Source organism: Penicillium maclennaniae, assembly GCF_028827695.1.
Source record: "Penicillium maclennaniae strain IBT 15551 chromosome Unknown utg000003l:1.0-5670915.0:1.0-5674809.0, whole genome shotgun sequence".
NCBI classification, from domain to species: domain Eukaryota; kingdom Fungi; phylum Ascomycota; class Eurotiomycetes; order Eurotiales; family Aspergillaceae; genus Penicillium; species Penicillium maclennaniae.
This window is the reverse complement of record NW_026623215.1, coordinates 5,048,704-5,066,495: the sequence shown is the minus strand read 5'-3', so window position 1 is coordinate 5,066,495 and position 17,792 is coordinate 5,048,704. Positions and strand designations below refer to the sequence as shown.

Below are 17,792 nucleotides of genomic sequence, written 5' to 3'. Positions count from 1 at the left end.
CGAATAAGCTATCATGTGGTCTATTGACATACTCCGTAACTGGTTGTCCAGCAGGGCAGACACACGTATGCATCGACTTCGTGCACAACTTTTTGGGCTCAGGTACGACCGAGATCGTGGAGCGCCCGCCCGTAGGCCCGCACACAGCACCCGGGGTGTGGCATGCCCAGTCTGCGGGATAGGTACGTGCGATCTCTTTTCAGGTCCCAAAGTTGCATCAATACATATCTTAATTGAGAGGTATTAAACATTTCAAAGCTCTCTTTCTGTATGTGAATTGACATCGTGCTTGGTTAGTACTAGACGCTATATACCTGACTGCGAGCAGGTGGCGGGCGCACATTGCATCCATATATGTATCTCTCATCCGCCTCACCAATTTGACAAAAGTCGACTTCGCATCTGAAAGTTCTTGGAGAATAGATCAAAACAAAGGAGGCTGTTGATTCAACAAGATACCAAGTAAGGATTGAATAGTGAAGAAGGGCGAAGACCTGCAGCAGTTAAGCGTGAAGAAGACCGTAACGGGGAGGATTAAGTCAAGGGTAACACACCCAGGCCCTAGAGAGGATGGTTTAAGCAGCCTAAGTGTTGTGCAAGCCCAGGACCTATGACCCGAGGACACCAAAGAAGCACCAGAGCCTAAGCCCAAAGCGGGGCCTCCCAGGCATGCCGGAGCTCTCGGGGGTGAAACCCCCTCGCCCTCCCCATTTCTTAACGAATTTTCTTCACCATCTGCCCCCCCTTCAAACACCCCAATGACTACCAAGGACTCCGAGGCCTCCGTGGCCGTTAGTATCGAAGAGCTTCGTTCTTCTAAAGATGCTGTAAGTTAACTACCTACAGATGCTGTACTTCCTTCTTTTCTTGCAATCGGGTTCATTGCGCGCCTTCTTAACCTTAAGTCGTTGGTGCGGCGCGCGACGCGACGCTCATAAACAGAGCCTTGTTCCCCACGCTACGGGGGTGCCATGAAACCTCGAAGCTTTTGAAGACCTGTACAATGCTTGGATAATTTAGTTGCATGCTCCTTTATGTACCTTTTCGATGTTGCGCGGGTCTGGATGTTATTGTCGCGTCCTGCGCGTCCTCTTCTCTGCAGGAAAGCTTCGAATGGCCTCGCACCCCACCACCCCTGTCATTTGGCATGTCCACGCATCGGAACCCAGCAATTGCCGGGTAACATGAGTGCGTCACACAGAAGCTGACGATTTCACAGATCCTCATGTGGAGCATGTCTATTCAGGCCCAAATTGCCGACTTCAGCAAGGCCTATGTTGAGCATGTCAACAACATAATCAACGGCACCTCTGCGACTATCGATCTCCCGATCGTGCCCGCCGGCCTGAGCCACTTTGACTTTGTTCCTCGCGCCAGTAGTCCCGGCGCCAAGTCCGAAGCTGGCGTTCGCAAGAAGCGCAAGCGCGCGCCCGTTGACCCCAATGCGCCCAAGCGTCCTCTCACTCCGTATTTCTTGTACATGCAGAACAACCGCTCCAAGATCGCCGAGGACCTTGGTTCCGAGGCAAAGCCCAAGGCTATCGCCGACGAAGGAACCCGCCGCTGGCAGGAGATGGATCTGAAGGAGAAGGAGGTATGTCAATCCCGCTAGGTCGTCAATGGAAAAGTGTATCACCCTTATTGACGCGCACGGCCAGATCTGGAAGTCCATTTACGGCGAGAACTACGATCGGTACAAGATCCAAAAGGCCGCATACGACGAGTCCAAGAAGAACCCTGTCGAGGACACCGACCCGGCTGCCTCCCAGCTGCAGCAGGACATTGCCGGTGCTGAGACTCAAGCTTCAGATTCCTCGGACGATGAGGACGAGGAATCTTCTTCAGAGTCTCCTTCGCCTAAGCCGGTAAAGGAGAAGACACCCCCGCGCAGCTCTACTAAGCGCCGTCGCAGTGATGCCAAGGCCATCAAGGAGGTGGCTAAGGAACCTATACCCGCTGTCACTCCCGCCAAGAAGGGACGAGGCAAGGCGGCCGAACCCACTCCACTCCAGGAGAAGCTGCCAGAGAAGCGCAACCGTACCAAGAAGCGCAAGAGCGAGGTTTAATTGATCAAATCGAAGGTTGGTTGAGGGCTCATGTCAATGGTTCAAGTTTTCAAGGTTTCAAGGGCGTCTTTGAAAAGTGTATTCAATAGGAACATATTGCCATAGTATTTGATACGTGATACTTGGAACTTGGTCTTATATATGTGCCATGTTGCACGTACATTTCCCCACCAACGCGATGGAATCTAGTAATCAATAATCCATCCACCTCGAATGACTAACACCGGCTGCGGCCGCCCAACCACACGCCAATCGGCGAACGCGGCACTTGCCTTATCTTCGTTATCGGCGTTGGCCTTCCACTTTTGAACTGTTCTTCACCCCACATTCTTCCCCTTCTCTCCAATTGCCTGGATCTTGACACGGTTGAAAATTCATTCTCATTCTGTAGAAGTTGAAGATTCTTCTATAGGATCTTGTCTGAGACTGTGATCATACGCCAAGCTCCTAGGTCCCGGTTCCACCTGCGTCATGCAGCTGATTCCGAAGGAGGTAGGTCGTACCACCCAAGCCCATCGCCACTGTCACTGATTGTCGGTAGCTCGACAAGCTCACTATTGCGCACCTCGGGTTTTTGGCACAGCGTCGCCTGGCCCGTGGTGTCCGATTGAACCATGCTGAAGCAGTGGTATGTTTTCATTATATCGCAAAGGTTGACTACGCGCTAAAAGTCCAACAGGCCTTGATTTCCTCCGTCCTGCACGAGGTTCGATCTCCACTTTTGTTTCCTTTTTTTTTTTCGCAAATGCCGTTTATCGGCATTGCTAATACTGCTTCCGATAGCTTATCCGTGATGGCCATTATTCAGTTGCCGATTTGATGTCCATCGGCAAGACTATGCTGGGTCGTCGTCATGTCTTACCGTCTGTTGTCGCGACCTTGGTGGAATTGCAGGTCGAGGGTACTTTCCCGAGTGGGACCTACTTGGTGACCGTGCATCATCCCATCAGTAGTGATGAGGGTGATCTCGAGCGTGCGCTATACAGTAGCTTCCTGCCTGTTCCCTCGCACGAGGCTTTCCCCGATCCCGATCCAGAGGACTTCGTGCCCGAGAAGATGCCCGGCGCCGTGATCCCCTTGAAGAGTGCCCGTGTTGCGCTGAATGACGGACGAAAGCGTATTCGCCTCAAGGTGATGAGCAAGGGTGACCGGCCGATCCAGGTACGTATGGGATACCTAATCTACGAGAGGGCAGATGCTGATGAAGAGTGATAGGTTGGATCACACTACCATTTCATCGAGACGAATCCACAATTGCACTTTGATCGCGCCCAGGCATACGGATACCGACTGGATATCGCTGCCGGCACTTCCATTCGCTTCGAGCCTGGTGATACCAAGACCGTCACTCTGGTAGAGATCGGCGGCAAGAGGGTGATTCGCGGAGGCAATTGGCTGGCCAATGGTCCCGTGGATCTGAGTCGTACGGATGAGATCGTGACGAAGCTACAACTTGCAGGGTTTGGGCATGTCCCCGAGCCAACTGCCGATGCTGTTTTGACTACTGGGTTTTCCATGGAGCGTGAAGCCTACTCTCGCATGTTTGGACCGACTACTGGCGATCTGGTGCGCTTGGGCCTGACCAACTTGTGGATTGAAGTAGAAAGAGATATGACCCATCACGGAGATGAGTGTGCTTTTGGTGGAGGCAAGACTCTCCGTGATGGAATGGCGCAGGCATCGGGTCGCTCTGCGGCTGAGTGTTTGGACACGGTCATCACGAATGCGCTGATCATTGATTGGTCGGGTATCTATAAGGCAGATATTGGTATCAAGGATGGTCTCATCTCTGGAATTGGAAAGGCTGGAAATCCGGATACTATGGAAGGTGTGCACCCGGAGATGGTGGTGGGTGCTTCCACGGATGTGATTGCTGGTGAGAATAAAATTGTGACTGCGGGTGGTATTGACACGCATATCCACTTGATTTGCCCGCAACAGGTGGATGAGGCTCTGGCTTCTGGTATCACCACCTTCCTTGGCGGTGGTACTGGTCCTAGCACTGGCTCGAACGCGACGACCTGCACGCCTGGCCCGAACCATCTGCGCCAGATGATGCAGGCTTGCGACAGTCTGCCGATTAACATTGGAATCACTGGCAAGGGTAACGATTGTGGACCCATTAGTATCGTGGAACAGATCAAAGCAGGTGCAGCTGGTCTAAAGCTGCACGAGGATTGGGGCTCCACCCCGGCTGCCATTGACAACTGTCTGGGAGTCTGTGACGACTACGACGTTCAGTGTATGATCCACACTGATACCTTGAATGAGTCTGGCTTCGTTGAGCAGTCGATCGAAGCTTTCAAGGGTCGTACGATCCATACATATCACACCGAAGGTGCTGGCGGTGGCCACGCACCTGACATTATCTCGGTCGTTGAACATCCCAATGTGCTTCCCAGCAGCACAAACCCGACTCGACCCTTCACTCTCAACACCCTCGATGAACACTTGGATATGCTGATGGTGTGCCATCACCTTTCCAAGAACATTCCCGAGGATGTCGCTTTCGCCGAGAGCCGCATCCGAGCAGAGACCATCGCCGCCGAGGACGTTCTTCATGACCTTGGTGCTATCAGTATGATGTCCTCTGACTCGCAAGCCATGGGCCGCTGCGGAGAAGTCATCCTACGTACCTGGCACACTGCGCACAAAAACAAGGAGCAGCGTGGCCAATTGGCCGAGGACCAAGGCACCAAGAACGACAACTTCCGCGTGAAGCGCTATATAAGCAAGTATACCATCAACCCGGCCTTGACGCAGGGTATGGGACACCTCATTGGCAGTGTTGAGGTTGGCAAAATTGCCGATCTCGTTCTTTGGAAACCCAGTTCCTTCGGTACCAAGCCTGTTCAGGTTCTGAAGAGCGGTATGATTGCCGTTGCAGAGATGGTACGTTCCTCTGATGTTATTCCCATCCACCTCACTAACTTTGATCAGGGTGACCCCAATGCTTCCATCCCAACTATCGAGCCGATGGTTATGCGACCAATGTTCGCTGTATGTCTTCCCATCTACTCATTTCCATAGGAACAAACTGATCAAGTTAGGCTCGCGTCCCGAGCACATCAATCATGTGGGTTTCGCAAGCCTCCATCGACGAGGGCATTGTTCAAACCTACGGCCTGCGCAAACGCATTGAAGCCGTCAAGAACTGCCGCACGGTCGGCAAGAAGGACATGAAGTTCAACAATACAATGCCGAAGATGAAGGTCGACCCCGAGAGCTACGTAAGGCAACTCTTCCGCTGAATCAGTCTCCATCACACTAACACAAATACTAGACCGTCGAAGCAGACGGCATGCTGTGCGACGCTGAGCCCGCAAGCGAGTTGCCACTAACGCAGGCCTACTACATCTTCTAGACCTGTGTGATGTAACACCTGTGGAACTGCCTCACTATTACATTCTTGCCCTGCTTTACCTCTACCCTTCCTCCCTGCTATTTCACCCGGGAATCATGTTTGTTATCTTCACCTTTTATATCCCATCCATCTCACTTTGATATCTAGCATTGCCTGCGGCTCAATATCCATCTGGAGCGTCGCTATTTTTGGGTTTGTGTTTATGCACTAGGTAATTAGCTACGAAAATTATGACTTTCTTTCCCCCATGTTACTTTGTAACTCCGGCGAAGAGCCAGCCAACTCTAGAAGTGGACCTAGCGGACTTTGCCGAGCATGTCCCGTCGCTCGCCTCGGCGTGGGTCAGAACTGACCGGTCCAATATTAGGACTCCAGGTATAGGAACGCTACAGTTCCTCGGTCTAGTCATTAGCTTCATTTGTCGAGTGGTTGTGTAAGGAGAGTTAGAACTTTGGAACAAGAATTCCAACCACCGGGTTACTTGCGAATTGTAGCAGAAGACCAACTCATGATCGTTTAAATTGCAAATGGTATATCATAAAAATCATCAATCTCACTATTCGTTTCCATCTCGAGGTCAACCCCTAAGAATGACACCTACAACTCCATCTCCTCCTCGGCATGATTATCCCCTGCCGATACCAGCGAAATATCAGCCCAACTATCGTCTCTCGCAGCAAGGTACGCTGCAACACGAGAACGCCTGCGCGCAATACGATCTCGAGTTCTTTCTTCACCCTGCTTAGACTCCGAGGGAGGCGAGCCGTTGAGATCTGACTCGGTGATTGAGAGACTGAGTAGATCTGTGTGTTGGCTGTCTTTTACTTGAGAAGGTTCGTGTGGAAGAAGCGATGAGGCGTTGTCTCTGACTGAGGAGATGGTGGATTCGTCAAGGCTTGGCCCTGAAGCTGGGATTCTGGTTTGTATTTCTGGCGACGGGGATGGGAGGGGACCTATATCGAGAATTGATGGATCGGCATGTTCTTTGAGGTAGAGGTGTGCTTTTCGAATTTCGGCACGTTTGGCTCTTTCTAGATCGTAGTCTGATGAGGGTTGTGAGGTGGTTGTTGGTTGGCTAGTGTTGAATGGATACTCGACAGTATCGTCTAGAACAACGTGGGTTTGGTGTTCTGAGGTGCCGGTACTCGCATGGTCTTCAATCATGTTGCTGGACTGTGAGGATTCAGTTAGAATGTCTGCTTCATATCGAACCCGCTTCTTAGAGCGTTGAATATCTTCGTCTTCAATTTGGCCGATAGTTTGACGCATAAAGTTGTCGTGTGCAAAGTGACTTCCTGAACATAAGTGACCGAAAAGACGACAGATGGAGATGTCCTCGTTCCAAGTGGATGGATCCACTGTACAAGGATGTATATCTTTAGGGCGAAACGCCGCCACGAGCTCGCATAGCTCGGAATAGGAGGAGTGTCGGGAATAGGGAAACCGCTGATCATGGTCAGAATAGTGTGCACCGAAAGAATGGATGTAACTTACAATAGTGTTTGGCAGATCCTGCTTGGAGTTTAGGTCAGACACACCCTGACCGAGCATATCCACAAGCTTCTCGAGAGACATTTCGCCTTCTTCTTTAACACCATAAACATCAAGTGACAGCGCCTTCTTCCTTGACCGGAATGCCTCTAGGAGTGCCTTTTGCATCTGCGATGAACGTTCCTTATCGTGGATCTGCTGGAGACATAATTTCTCCAACTGAGCAAGCGTAGACTCGTCTGGCAGCTCGAGCTCGTGAACCTGATAAAGGTCACCAAATCCACCACCGGCCCCAAGTTCGGGCATTTCGGCACCGTCCTGGGTTCGAGTGACAATGGGCGTGATGTAAACGGTTTGCGAACCGCGAGCCGCGTGGCATGATACACCAGGCTCGCAGCTGTGAACTCTGCTGGACTCTTTTTCGCTCAGACACCCTGACACAGCCTTGTTGCCTAGGTCAAAGCCACAAAGAGCTGGGCCTTCATTCACACCTTTGCTACTAGAGATATTTGCAAGAGATCGATAAAGTCCCATCTGATAACGGTCCACATGGATCTAATGGAAGTTGTCAGGCTCTTTCTGTGGTCGCCTAACACTTGAGAAGTTTCTACAAACCGTTGTCTCCAGTGCCGCTGAAAGAGCCAACCAGACGTCCTCATAGCCGAAAGTCCATGCTCGGAAATAGAAGACAGTATCGTCCGAGTAGGCCTCGACTTTGCGAAGGAGTTCTGCAAGCCCTTCCGCTTTTGATGGAAATTCTCGGAAAGGATTGGATCTTTGAGCAAATGTGGTGTCAAGATACAGCTTATCCAGCCGTTTGCGACCCAGCGTATACGGTATCAGAAAAGGGTTACGGATCAAGCCATCAACCCACCATTTTTCAGCTATGATATGTCAGCAGTGCTACTTGATTTGGAAACGAAGGGCTCGCCTCGAATGTCGCCGGAGTAGATGATCGCTTTGTCATTTCCCTCGATCAGGAACATCACAGCCCCCGAGCAGTGATTAGCATCAAATAATGTGACCCGAATACGGCGTCGGGGTGTCAGTTCAATCTCTGTTGGGGTATTGAGAGGAATTGGTCGCTAGGGAGGTCGTGAGCAGGATTCATATCACCATGCGGATCCAACACCCACCAGTAATTTGGCCAGATGTCTATAGTGCAGGCGACGAGATTCGAGAATGCCTTTGTGGAAGTTCATCCGATGTGGATACTTCTCAATGCGCAGCAGTAGCTGCGGGTATCAGGATCAGCTGGGGTCATGTTAGATTTGTGAGGCGTGTGAGGTGTCGACATACTTCGCGCGTGGCGGGAGAGCAGTAGATGAACGGAGCCCGAAAGGACTCTAGACCCTGTAGATGGTCGCTATGGACATGGCTCAGGAAGCAGGCCAACGGTTGCCGTTCGGGACTTTTGCGGAAGTAATCGACTATTGATGTCAATGTCCGAGAGAGACCCTTCTTCATGGTGTCATACTTACTCTGAATGTCGGGGAATTCTAGCAGAGTTAGCGGAGATCACCCCTCGGCCAGGATTGACCTACCGGAGACAAATCCGTCAAAGGTGGACATGGAGCAGACTAGAGCCCTGTTATGTAGAGTCGTGTAAGGTCGTGTCGCGTAATGTGGGTTTTAGTGTCAGTGTTAGTGTAGTTGGTGCGTGTGAAGAATCCACTGTTGGTGTTGGCGGTGCAGTTGACAACGCAGTCCACGTTGGCCGTGGTGACATGGTCTTGCAGTTGGCATTTCTCCTGTCTGATCTGACACTTCCCCTTCATTTCCCTCTCATTTCTTAGTCTGCACAGTCTGCACAGTCTGCACAGTCTGCACAGTCTGCACATCCTTCACCTTCAGGGTAATCCTCCTAATGAATCCCCACTCCACCTTCTAGACCCCCACAACTCCTCCAGATCTCCCCCCCCTTCGGGGTTCGCCTCGTTTCACGCTCCGACTGAGGGCCGTCAAGGGCCGTTGAGAGCCTTTGTGACCTCTTTCGTACTCTTCTTCTTCAGTTCTGCACCCTCACCATGCGCAAGCCGTCACTTGCCCAGGCTGTGTATAACGCAACGTTCCCTCACTCGCGCCCGGGCGATCCAGGGACCTTTGCCGCTCACATCACCCGCCATCTTGTCCCTGAGGTTCGCATCGAGACCAGCGTCTTTTACGGTCCTCCTGACTGCATCGAATCCCAGTACCCCGGACTCGACTATTCTTATGGCCCTCATCGCCTACGACTGGGACGCTTCACTTGGCATCGACGGCTATTCAGGGTGTTCGACGCGCTCAAGCTGACCGAGCACGAGATCTCGGAGCTGTGTTGCTGGGAGGGTACCAAGTCGGCTCGTCGGCGCTACGAAATAGAGGAAGGAATCACAGTGCGGGATACGACCGGCCAGGACGTTCAGCCTGCGGCACCAACCCCCCCACCCACTATCCAGACACACACAGGGGTAGAACTCCAGCCAGAGGACGATCAAGATCTGAACATGGATGCCCGGAGCGATGACACTGTTCGTGCGAGCGAGTCTCGTAGCTCCAGTATCGCTTCCGACTACCGCCAGCATGAGTTCGAAGACGAATTCAGTGACGAAGAGGTCGAGAGCTGTGGCGTGGAACTGAACAACCGCCTGCGCGCTGCAATGGTCGCACGCGACCAGGGCGATGATGTGCCGCTTGACGAGGACTGGGAACAGTGGTTCAAGGAGGCTGGCGAGCGAGATGGAGGCTACACCGAGGTTATGCACGCCATTCGTTCAAATCAACCACTGAACATCTTCCCTGAACCTCCAACCGCGAACCTTCGACATGGCGACCGAGGCGTACGAGGCCTTTCAGCCACCACACTAGCTGCAGAAGAATGGCTGCTCGCAAACCCTAGCCCACGCCTTACCTCCAGACCCGTTCTTCCATGACCACACCCTAGCACGCGATGAGCTGCGGTTCTCGCATTGAGGCAAAAAAACAAAAACCTCGATATGACCACATCTGCATTTCCTCGGCGCATTCCCCTCGCATTCTCCCCGACATGGACTGGCTCCTTCTCGGGTGTTCTTCTGTTCACGATTATCCACATTGCTGCACTTACCACTATCATGCCTGGCTACTATCGCAGGAGTCCGAATAGCTTTCTCTGTATAGACCTTTCGGAGATGTTCCCTAGCGATCACTCACGACATTCTGATTCACTTAATACCCTTTGGCTACTTGCTGCAAATTGATTGCTTATGAATGATAGCCAATGTCCTATTTCCGTTCCGCTTACTGTCAGGAGTCAATGAGACCGGTGAAATCTTCTTGATGCCCTTTTTGTGCCGGGATGTAAATTCTGTAATTCCGTATTGATAGTTTTCACTAGAAAGCCTAGAGGCAAAATCGAATTCGTTCCCGTGCGGATGGCCCCAACCCAGACGCATACACTAAGCAGGTAGAGTGAAATAAATTCGTGCCAGTCGAAACTGGCTTGTGCCGATTCAACGTTGGATTGAGGAACCTCCGCGGAGCTATATATTGTGGCAGGACGTGCGACATACTGGACCCACCGATAAGAGCACCTCCGCTGCCCGCATTTTGGTCTTCACAACCTCCGAACACCATACCACAAATTGTTCCTCAATAATGCTGAAGTCTTGATCGCCAGAGCGATGAACAGATAGCTTTCTGTCCGATCTCTAGAGGGTTCCCGTGCTACAGACCTCATCCCTAGCTTCAATGGGCGCAGCTTCACCATGATCAAAGCCATCTTCTACAGCAAGTTCGACACACAGGAGGGTAAGAGGTCATCTAGTAACCCCTGATACTTCAGCAGCTCACTCACACATCTCCAGGCCCGAAGGTCGTCCATCAGGTCCCCGATGGAGCTATTAGCCCTTCATCAACCGCGCCCGCGCAGCCCCTCTTAACTTTCTCCGACATCTCGTTCTTCGTGATCCCGCGCCAGGAGCTTTGCGGCAACCTCCTCCAGGTCTGCACTAATGGTTACCGTATCCTGGGATACCCAATCTGCATGAAATCCCCTCGCTACGACCGCAATGAGTTCATCTTCAACTTCTGCGTGGTGCTGGCTGAGGAGGACGATTTCAGCACCTACAAAAGTGTGGTGCAGAAGCTGGCCGATATGATGCATGCTCTTGAGGAACAAAATGGGTTCCTGTCACGAGATTTCTCGAAAAGTGGTGAAGGCAAGGTATACAGTCTTTGCGAGATGCTGATGGAGGACCTTAATAACTACTGCGAGTGCATGATACCCATTGGTATGTCTTGGCTCGGTCTCGACCTTTGCTCTTACTGACCATTTGAATTCAGATGAACTGAATACACTGAACATCAAGTTGTTCCCTATTTATCCTTCTCCGCCGCCTGTCAAGGCTTGGCAGGTTCCTCTATTCACAGTGCGATACCATGCCTTCATGGATGAGAACTGGGACCTGACCTTGCAACGGGTACGCCCTGATAGTGTGCATGACCCTCTTGGAAGCACAGACTGACCAAATGTCGCAGATCGTACCTCATATCAACGGCGTCAATAGCGTTCGCATTATCTCCATCTTAGCCGATACCGACTTTTCCCTCACCTGCCGCGCAATCCGACACCTATTATACTACGGCTGCCTATTCATCCTAGACATCTTCTCCTTCTCCGCAATCTACGCGCCAACAGCACAATTTAGCTGCACGATAGCCGCAGACGAATCCATGCAACTCGAATGTGCACGCTACGTGAATACCCGCTTCGCACCACATCCCGCCATCGGCCCTCGCACACCCCTTCCCCCAGTACCAGCCGCAGGAACCAGCGGAAACAGCAGTGTCGCCGCCGGTCCCTTAGTAGGCTCCCTCACCGACCAAGCGATAAGCGTATCGCGCGAAGAGTCCCGCTTCGACGCCGAAGAAATCTGGCCCTTACTAGGCGGCGAAGACACGAACGGGCTACCACACACGCCCGAAACACCAGATCACGATATCACGCATGTAGGTCAATTCCCGAAGGTAGTAGATGGCGTAGGCATCGTCGAGCTGTACGCCAGCCTGAAACAAGGCCAGAGCGTCAAGCAATGGTACTCGCAACACAGCCGCGAACTGGCCAACATCGATATCCGGCGCTTCATAACTTTCGGTGTGATCAAGGGCTTCCTTTACCGCGTGCACAAATACGCTTGTGCAACTGGACAACCGGCATCCGCGCCGCGTTCTTCATCTGTCCTTCCTGCTCGTGACTCGACTGGTCCGTCGTCTCGTGCTACAACAGGGACGAATACGCCATACATGACGTCTAGTGTTGGGGAGGAAGCACCGATATCATCGGCAGCTCGGCGTGAAACGAGTCGTGAGCGTGCGCCGTCGTTTCAGAGTGGGGGTCGTGGTGGAGTTGGAGGGAGTGGGCCGTCGGGATTATTTGAGGATGAAGAAGAGGAGATTGATGATCGTACCTTGTCGAAGTATCTTGATGGGACCCATTGTCTTGATCAGATCTGTACGGAGCTGGAGATTAGTGAGCGGGAGTTGACGGCTCGATTGAAGCGATATCCTGGGGAGGTGTTGATTGTGCATCGGTAATTACTTTGTTTGTGAATGTCTTTTGGTTGAGTCAATAGATACCCTAATTATTTGAGTCTATCAATTGCAGTGCTAGAAGCTTGATGAATTATTCTTTTGGTTCATTGATATGATCGGGTGTCTCTAAGAACTACCGAGAATATGAAGAAAAATCTAAACCCTTCACCCACCAAATCGTTTCCATTTTTGTCGGGGTCAAACACATTGCCGATGCAGATAGTCGACCCTCGACCGGAAAGATTTGAAACAAAAAAACTCAATGACGCCGTAAAACCCAGTCGTTTCAGTCGTATCGTATCGTGTGAAAAAAAAAATTGAGTTTACTCCTCATCCCAAGCCTCCAGCTCGGCCTTCTCGTATTCACTCATCACTTGGGGATCGAAGATCGTCTCACCCTCAGACGGGATGGTGGTCTTGATATCTTCGAAGATAGGCAAGAAGGCATCATTCCAACGCTTACGTCGGTCCATGACGATCTTAGCGGCATCGCCGACAGCAGGCCGAGAAATTCCGGCGCCAGCAACGTGGCTACCACCACCAGCACCACCAGGGCGATGCTTGGCCTGCGAGCCCTTCTTGCTCTTACCCATGGTACGGGTGCGCTTGAGATAGGCCTGTTGTACTTGAGAGTCGAGATCATCTTGGATTGTGGTGAACTCGAGGAGAGCCATGTGCTCCTGAGCGATCTTGAGGATGCGCGCCTTGCGCGCGTTGTTGGTGACGATCTGCTTCTTCAGCTCGTTTTGTAGGAGGCGCAAGCGCTCGGCGACTTCGTCGTCATAGTGTGCGTCGTAATCAGGGTTGTCGTCTGCACCGAGGAAGCCAATGTATCGCAGCTCGGCCTTGGCGCGCTCATCGAGCTGTGCGTGGTCGAGTTTGGCCACGGAGGTCTTGAAGCCGTTCGGATCGGCGTCACGAAAGGCTGTCGCGGGTGGCAGGGTCTTGTCTTCGTCCTTGACTTCCACTTCACCATTGGGCTGGTCCAAGTCCATTGCGTCTCCCATCCCCGTGTCGCCGTTCGCGGAGTCCTTGTCCTCTGGGAGAGTACGGTGCTCATAGCGAAGAAGAGAGCACAGACGGCTAAGCAGTGGGCCGATGGAAACCTCACTAGTTTCAGCCTTGTCATCGGTCAAAGTCTCGATGCTGCCTCGTCCTTGGTTCAAGGGTAGTTGGTCCTTATCATCTTGACTCGAGTCGTAAGAAATTCCATCCTCTTCAGCCCAGACTTGACGGTAAAATTTCTTCCCACGGCGTGGGTTGATGAAAGGCGTGACACGGTCTCCTCTCTCCCGAAGCCAAGCGATGTCTTCTTCGGTAAGAGGGCGAACATACGGCTCAATATAGGCCAGGAAGGTATTGGCGCTGACCTGATTGGACGGCTTGGCATTGCTAAAGTCCTTGTCAGGGGGGACACCGGCCATCATGTGAGCAAGATCGCTCTTGGGGAAATGGGCAACACTGTAAATTTCCTTCTTCTCATCGTCGGGCATGTCCGGGGTCACGTCTCGAATGTGGTAAACGGTCGGGTCATCGAACTTGAGCGGGTTTTCTCCAAAGATCTGGACTTGAGGTACGGCGGGCTGGGGTTCAGGCTGGTGAGAGTCTTCGCTGGAATCCGAGCCGGGAGACCCAGGCGCGGCCGCGCCATCTGCCCCGGCAGCGGCACCGTTGGGGGACAACATGGATGGAGGTGAAAGGGAAGAACTGTCATCAGAGCCGGCGTTCTTCGAATGCTTGGAGACTGGAGAAGCCGCTGGATATGGTCAGTCATTTTTGCGAAAGTGAAAATTGAAGGTGGAGCTGTGGGCGGGTGTGGAGTGTGACGGGGCCATGAGTTGCACTTACCTCCTTCGACCTTTGTCTCGGCGCCATCTTGACGAGCCACGTCGTGTGCTCCGTGGCTCAATGGTCGCTCCGCTTTTGCCGCTCGCTCCTTGCGTTTCTTCGTCTTTCCTTTTTGTATTTGCTCATCATCTTCCTCCGTTTCGCGCTTGAGCTTCGCACGTTCTCCAACCTCGCGACTGAGGTCAGGATCCTCCGTCACATTCTTACGCTTCTGGGACATCTCTCGCATACCAGCATTGCATGTATCCCCCCGGATATCCGCCATCTCACTGAGGCTTTTCAGGTGATCCACAAGTGCTTCAAGAGTCCGAGAATCGGGGATGTTCGGCCCAGCTATTAGGTCCAGCATGTCTGTATACTGACTGTTGGCCTGGTCGATGAGCTTCGAAACGTCATTTTCGAGATAATTGATCGCAGACGTTAGGGTCCCTGGTCCACTGCCTGCGTTGGACGGGGTGGTATTGCGGCTGCGCGACTGACGCGCGTCGCGCCCTTTACTCTTGCCCTTGAGTGAAGGCATTGGGTTTGTCTTTCAGTGATAGGCAATGTTATGGGATGAGAGCCGGATAAAGGGAGTGAGTTGGTTCGCGGAATTGTGAATCGGGATGTCAGGGTTTCTAAGGAGCGCCAGCTGCGATCAGGTACCGCATGCTGGTCCGGATCACCACCAAGTCAAGAAGCAATTCAACGAGAGCTAAGTTCGCTCAGTTTACTCCACCATAGGCGAAGCAGCGATGAACAGAGTACGCTTGAGTATCGGTGATAAGTTGAGTGAGCTGTGGTGATCGAGAAATCGCGCGGAGCCGATCAACCTGGGGGTGCTGGCGCACGTGACATCATTTCTGCCAGCACGTGAGACGGTGCGAAGAGCGGTAAAGAAGCTTTGACTTTCGGCGGCTAAAATCGCCCTGAAAGCTGTATACTTGCACTGAAACGCGTCAAGTCGTGAGATCACCTATTGTTCCACGTGGTAAATTTCCTCCAGGTTTTCCGTGGTGAGTCGGATAGGTAAATCCGGGTGCTGAATGTCCCAGGAGGATCTCAGCCATAGCACAGGCTTCTTTGTCATGAGATGTATATTTCCATTGGCAGACGGACAAATATATGAGATCTATCTTGATAATGACTTTATTGGAGATAATAGGAAGGATAGGATCAAGAGGACATTAGAACAGGTGATAGACTTCAAAACAGCAGGAATCACACACCAAAATAGATTTCCTCTTCAAGGAGATGATCTTACTGAAAGCGGCATCCGCAAACGAACTTTCTCAATGCGGACATAGCCGATCAATTCCCGTACAATCTATACGCATCTGTCTGCAATGACGCCCCTTCGATCGATTGCAGTTGCCCATATTTCTTTTCTTCGCTTAACGGAATCAAGGTTTGTAGCCTTTTTGTCGCGTGGCCGGGCTTGCCCGCATTCTTGTGCCGCCCACGATTTGCCCTTGCATACCATCGGCTGCCGCAGAGGCCGAGTTGGCCCTGGTGTCCGTCTTTGGTTATTTCCCTTCGCCGGGATCAAACAAATGCGATGATGGACATAACACCCAAAACGAGGATGTTTTTTCGTTCACTGGTCTTACATTTCTTCAAATCTCTCAATCTAACCATGTGTGTATACCTTTCGAGGTCTCCTATATACTGGTTCTTTGCATCGCTTGCTCCGGCAGACAGAGAATTCAGCATACTTTAGATCGATCACATTATGTCTCGCACCGAGGAGTCCGATTCGCAGGCGTCGGTTGCCACGCTATTTGCGGGGCCGGGCAGCGCCTCAAATTCTACTTCGTCAGTCAGCGTAAGTATAGCCGCCTGATGTATAGCGCTGCCTCGGGGTTTGCTTGCTAATTGCACGTATATATACAGGAAAATGTCGGATTTCGTTTCGTTCTGGACAGAACAGTTCAAACCCTCTCAAGCAACGGTCTTCCTGACTCTGGATCGTTTTCCGGCCTCTTGTTCGTTCCCAATCTTTCACCACAAGATCCGTGCAACTCGATCGTTTCCCAATACGTACCCTCCAACGTGACTCGTCACCAAGACGTGACAGGCTACGGTTACCCGATTATTGGTCTCGCTCCGTGGGTGACCCCAGAGTGTACTCAATCGTTTCTCTCTGCTTCACGTGAAGTCAAAGCAGAGGCACTCGTTTTCTTCCAACCGTCAAGCAACGACTCGGGAATCCCGCCACCTCAAAGCGATCAGCGGTGGGATTTACACGACGGAGACCAGTGGAGAAAGCAAAACAACTATCCGATCTACGCAATTCCTGGTCCAGCTGGCGTGACTCTCATGAACGAGCTTGCATGGTTCTCGGATGGAAGGTCCAACCACAGCAGTAGTGACGACAACACATCAACAGAACCTTCACGTCAAGGAACAAGTCAACGCCTTTTCACAATGCTTGACACCGGTATGTTTTTTTGATGCCAATAGTCTGTATAAAGCAATTGCTGACAAATATGTGTAGAAACCCCCTCTTCTCAACAGCCGGGATTGTGGAGCTTTGTACTCGCAATTCTGGGTACAATTGTTGGCTTGAGCCTCGTCCTTGTGGTACTCTACCGCTTCCTCCAGCGCCGTCGCCGCCAAATCCTCGTACAGCGAATTGAGACTGGCCAGGTCGACGTCGAACGCCTGGCCATGTCCATCCTTCGTGTTCCTCGTGAGCTCGTCGATAAATTGCCCATTTACACCTACACCGGCGAAGCACCTATCATGGTGCCAGTCACTCCTAAGGAAGAGGTTAAAGAGGAAGTGAAAACCAGTGTGACCGAGGTGGATGGCACACCGTCGTTATCCAGCAGCCCGTCCAGCAGCCTGTCCAGTAGCCAGTCTAAAAGCCCGCCCAAGGTCACCGGTATCCGGCATCCAGAGCCAGCAGTAATCAAACCGGAAACGAATCAACCTGCACCCTCGACAAACCAGCACTGGGACTTGCAGACCTCGTGTGCGATCTGCCTCGATGAGTTCGTGATCGGCTCATCTCAACTCCGCGAGCTGCCGTGTGGCCACGTATTTGACCCACCCTGTATCGATCAGTATTTGATTGAGCAGAGTAGTCAGTGCCCTCTCTGTAAGAAGAGCGTTCTGCCGGCGGGATCCTTTCAAATACCGGTGACCAACGCCCTAGTCCGGCGAGAGCATGCAGCGCGGAACCAGGAATGAATTGGCCATGAGAGGCGAATGCGAGAAGATATGAAATATATAAAATATATATTATGTATATAGGCATGAACGATGAGCATACTAGTAATTTAACTATCATTTGCCACTTGTTTTCTTTCCTTTTCACATCCATTCAAATTATTTTAGAGTCTGAATCATGCATTCTGGCAACTATGAAGTACGCAAGATAGCGCAGAATATAAGCTGGCAAAAATTGAACAGATGTAGCTAAAGATGTCCAAAAAGGTCTTCATCATCCAAAACTTGCCTATACTAGTAGCGGTACCCCTGGGCGGTGG

General features: G+C 51.8%; 7 protein-coding genes across 7 annotated transcripts; 5 read left to right on the top strand and 2 right to left on the bottom strand.

Moving 5' to 3' along the window:
- Window positions 1–758: 758 nt before the first annotated feature.
- Window positions 759–2,066, top strand: N7477_004005 (uncharacterized protein; the record flags this gene model as incomplete). Its single annotated transcript, XM_056965668.1, has 3 exons — window positions 759–827; window positions 1,220–1,594; window positions 1,659–2,066. 3 exons carry the CDS (start codon window positions 759–761, stop codon window positions 2,064–2,066), a joined length of 852 nt encoding a protein of 283 aa, XP_056825621.1.
- Window positions 2,067–2,537: 471 nt separating this feature from the next.
- Window positions 2,538–5,430, top strand: N7477_004004 (urease Ure; the record flags this gene model as incomplete). The annotated part of the gene is made up of 8 exons (XM_056965667.1): window positions 2,538–2,558; window positions 2,608–2,694; window positions 2,746–2,772; window positions 2,850–3,227; window positions 3,282–4,958; window positions 5,007–5,066; window positions 5,117–5,296; window positions 5,350–5,430. 8 exons carry the CDS (start codon window positions 2,538–2,540, stop codon window positions 5,428–5,430), a joined length of 2,511 nt encoding a protein of 836 aa, XP_056825620.1.
- A 597-nt stretch (window positions 5,431–6,027) lies between these two features.
- N7477_004003 (uncharacterized protein) lies at window positions 6,028–8,493 on the bottom strand (the record flags this gene model as incomplete). The annotated part of the gene is made up of 8 exons (XM_056965666.1): window positions 6,028–6,876; window positions 6,925–7,476; window positions 7,537–7,805; window positions 7,829–8,006; window positions 8,058–8,156; window positions 8,221–8,351; window positions 8,403–8,420; window positions 8,466–8,493. The coding sequence occupies 8 exons, from the start codon at window positions 8,491–8,493 to the stop codon at window positions 6,028–6,030; spliced, it is 2,124 nt and encodes a 707-aa protein (XP_056825619.1).
- Window positions 8,494–8,948: 455 nt separating this feature from the next.
- N7477_004002 (uncharacterized protein) lies at window positions 8,949–9,833 on the top strand (the record flags this gene model as incomplete). The annotated part of the gene is made up of 1 exon (XM_056965665.1): window positions 8,949–9,833. The coding sequence occupies one exon, from the start codon at window positions 8,949–8,951 to the stop codon at window positions 9,831–9,833; it is 885 nt and encodes a 294-aa protein (XP_056825618.1).
- An 813-nt stretch (window positions 9,834–10,646) lies between these two features.
- Window positions 10,647–12,474, top strand: N7477_004001 (nitrogen permease regulating protein NPR2; the record flags this gene model as incomplete). The annotated part of the gene is made up of 4 exons (XM_056965664.1): window positions 10,647–10,689; window positions 10,746–11,171; window positions 11,224–11,360; window positions 11,419–12,474. 4 exons carry the CDS (start codon window positions 10,647–10,649, stop codon window positions 12,472–12,474), a joined length of 1,662 nt encoding a protein of 553 aa, XP_056825617.1.
- A 320-nt stretch (window positions 12,475–12,794) lies between these two features.
- Window positions 12,795–14,839, bottom strand: N7477_004000 (histone acetyltransferase NGG1; the record flags this gene model as incomplete). Its single annotated transcript, XM_056965663.1, has 2 exons — window positions 12,795–14,227; window positions 14,320–14,839. 2 exons carry the CDS (start codon window positions 14,837–14,839, stop codon window positions 12,795–12,797), a joined length of 1,953 nt encoding a protein of 650 aa, XP_056825616.1.
- A 1,191-nt stretch (window positions 14,840–16,030) lies between these two features.
- On the top strand, window positions 16,031–17,493 carry N7477_003999 (RING-H2 finger protein; the record flags this gene model as incomplete). Its single annotated transcript, XM_056965662.1, has 3 exons — window positions 16,031–16,123; window positions 16,192–16,738; window positions 16,796–17,493. The coding sequence occupies 3 exons, from the start codon at window positions 16,031–16,033 to the stop codon at window positions 17,491–17,493; spliced, it is 1,338 nt and encodes a 445-aa protein (XP_056825615.1).
- Window positions 17,494–17,792: the final 299 nt, after the last annotated feature.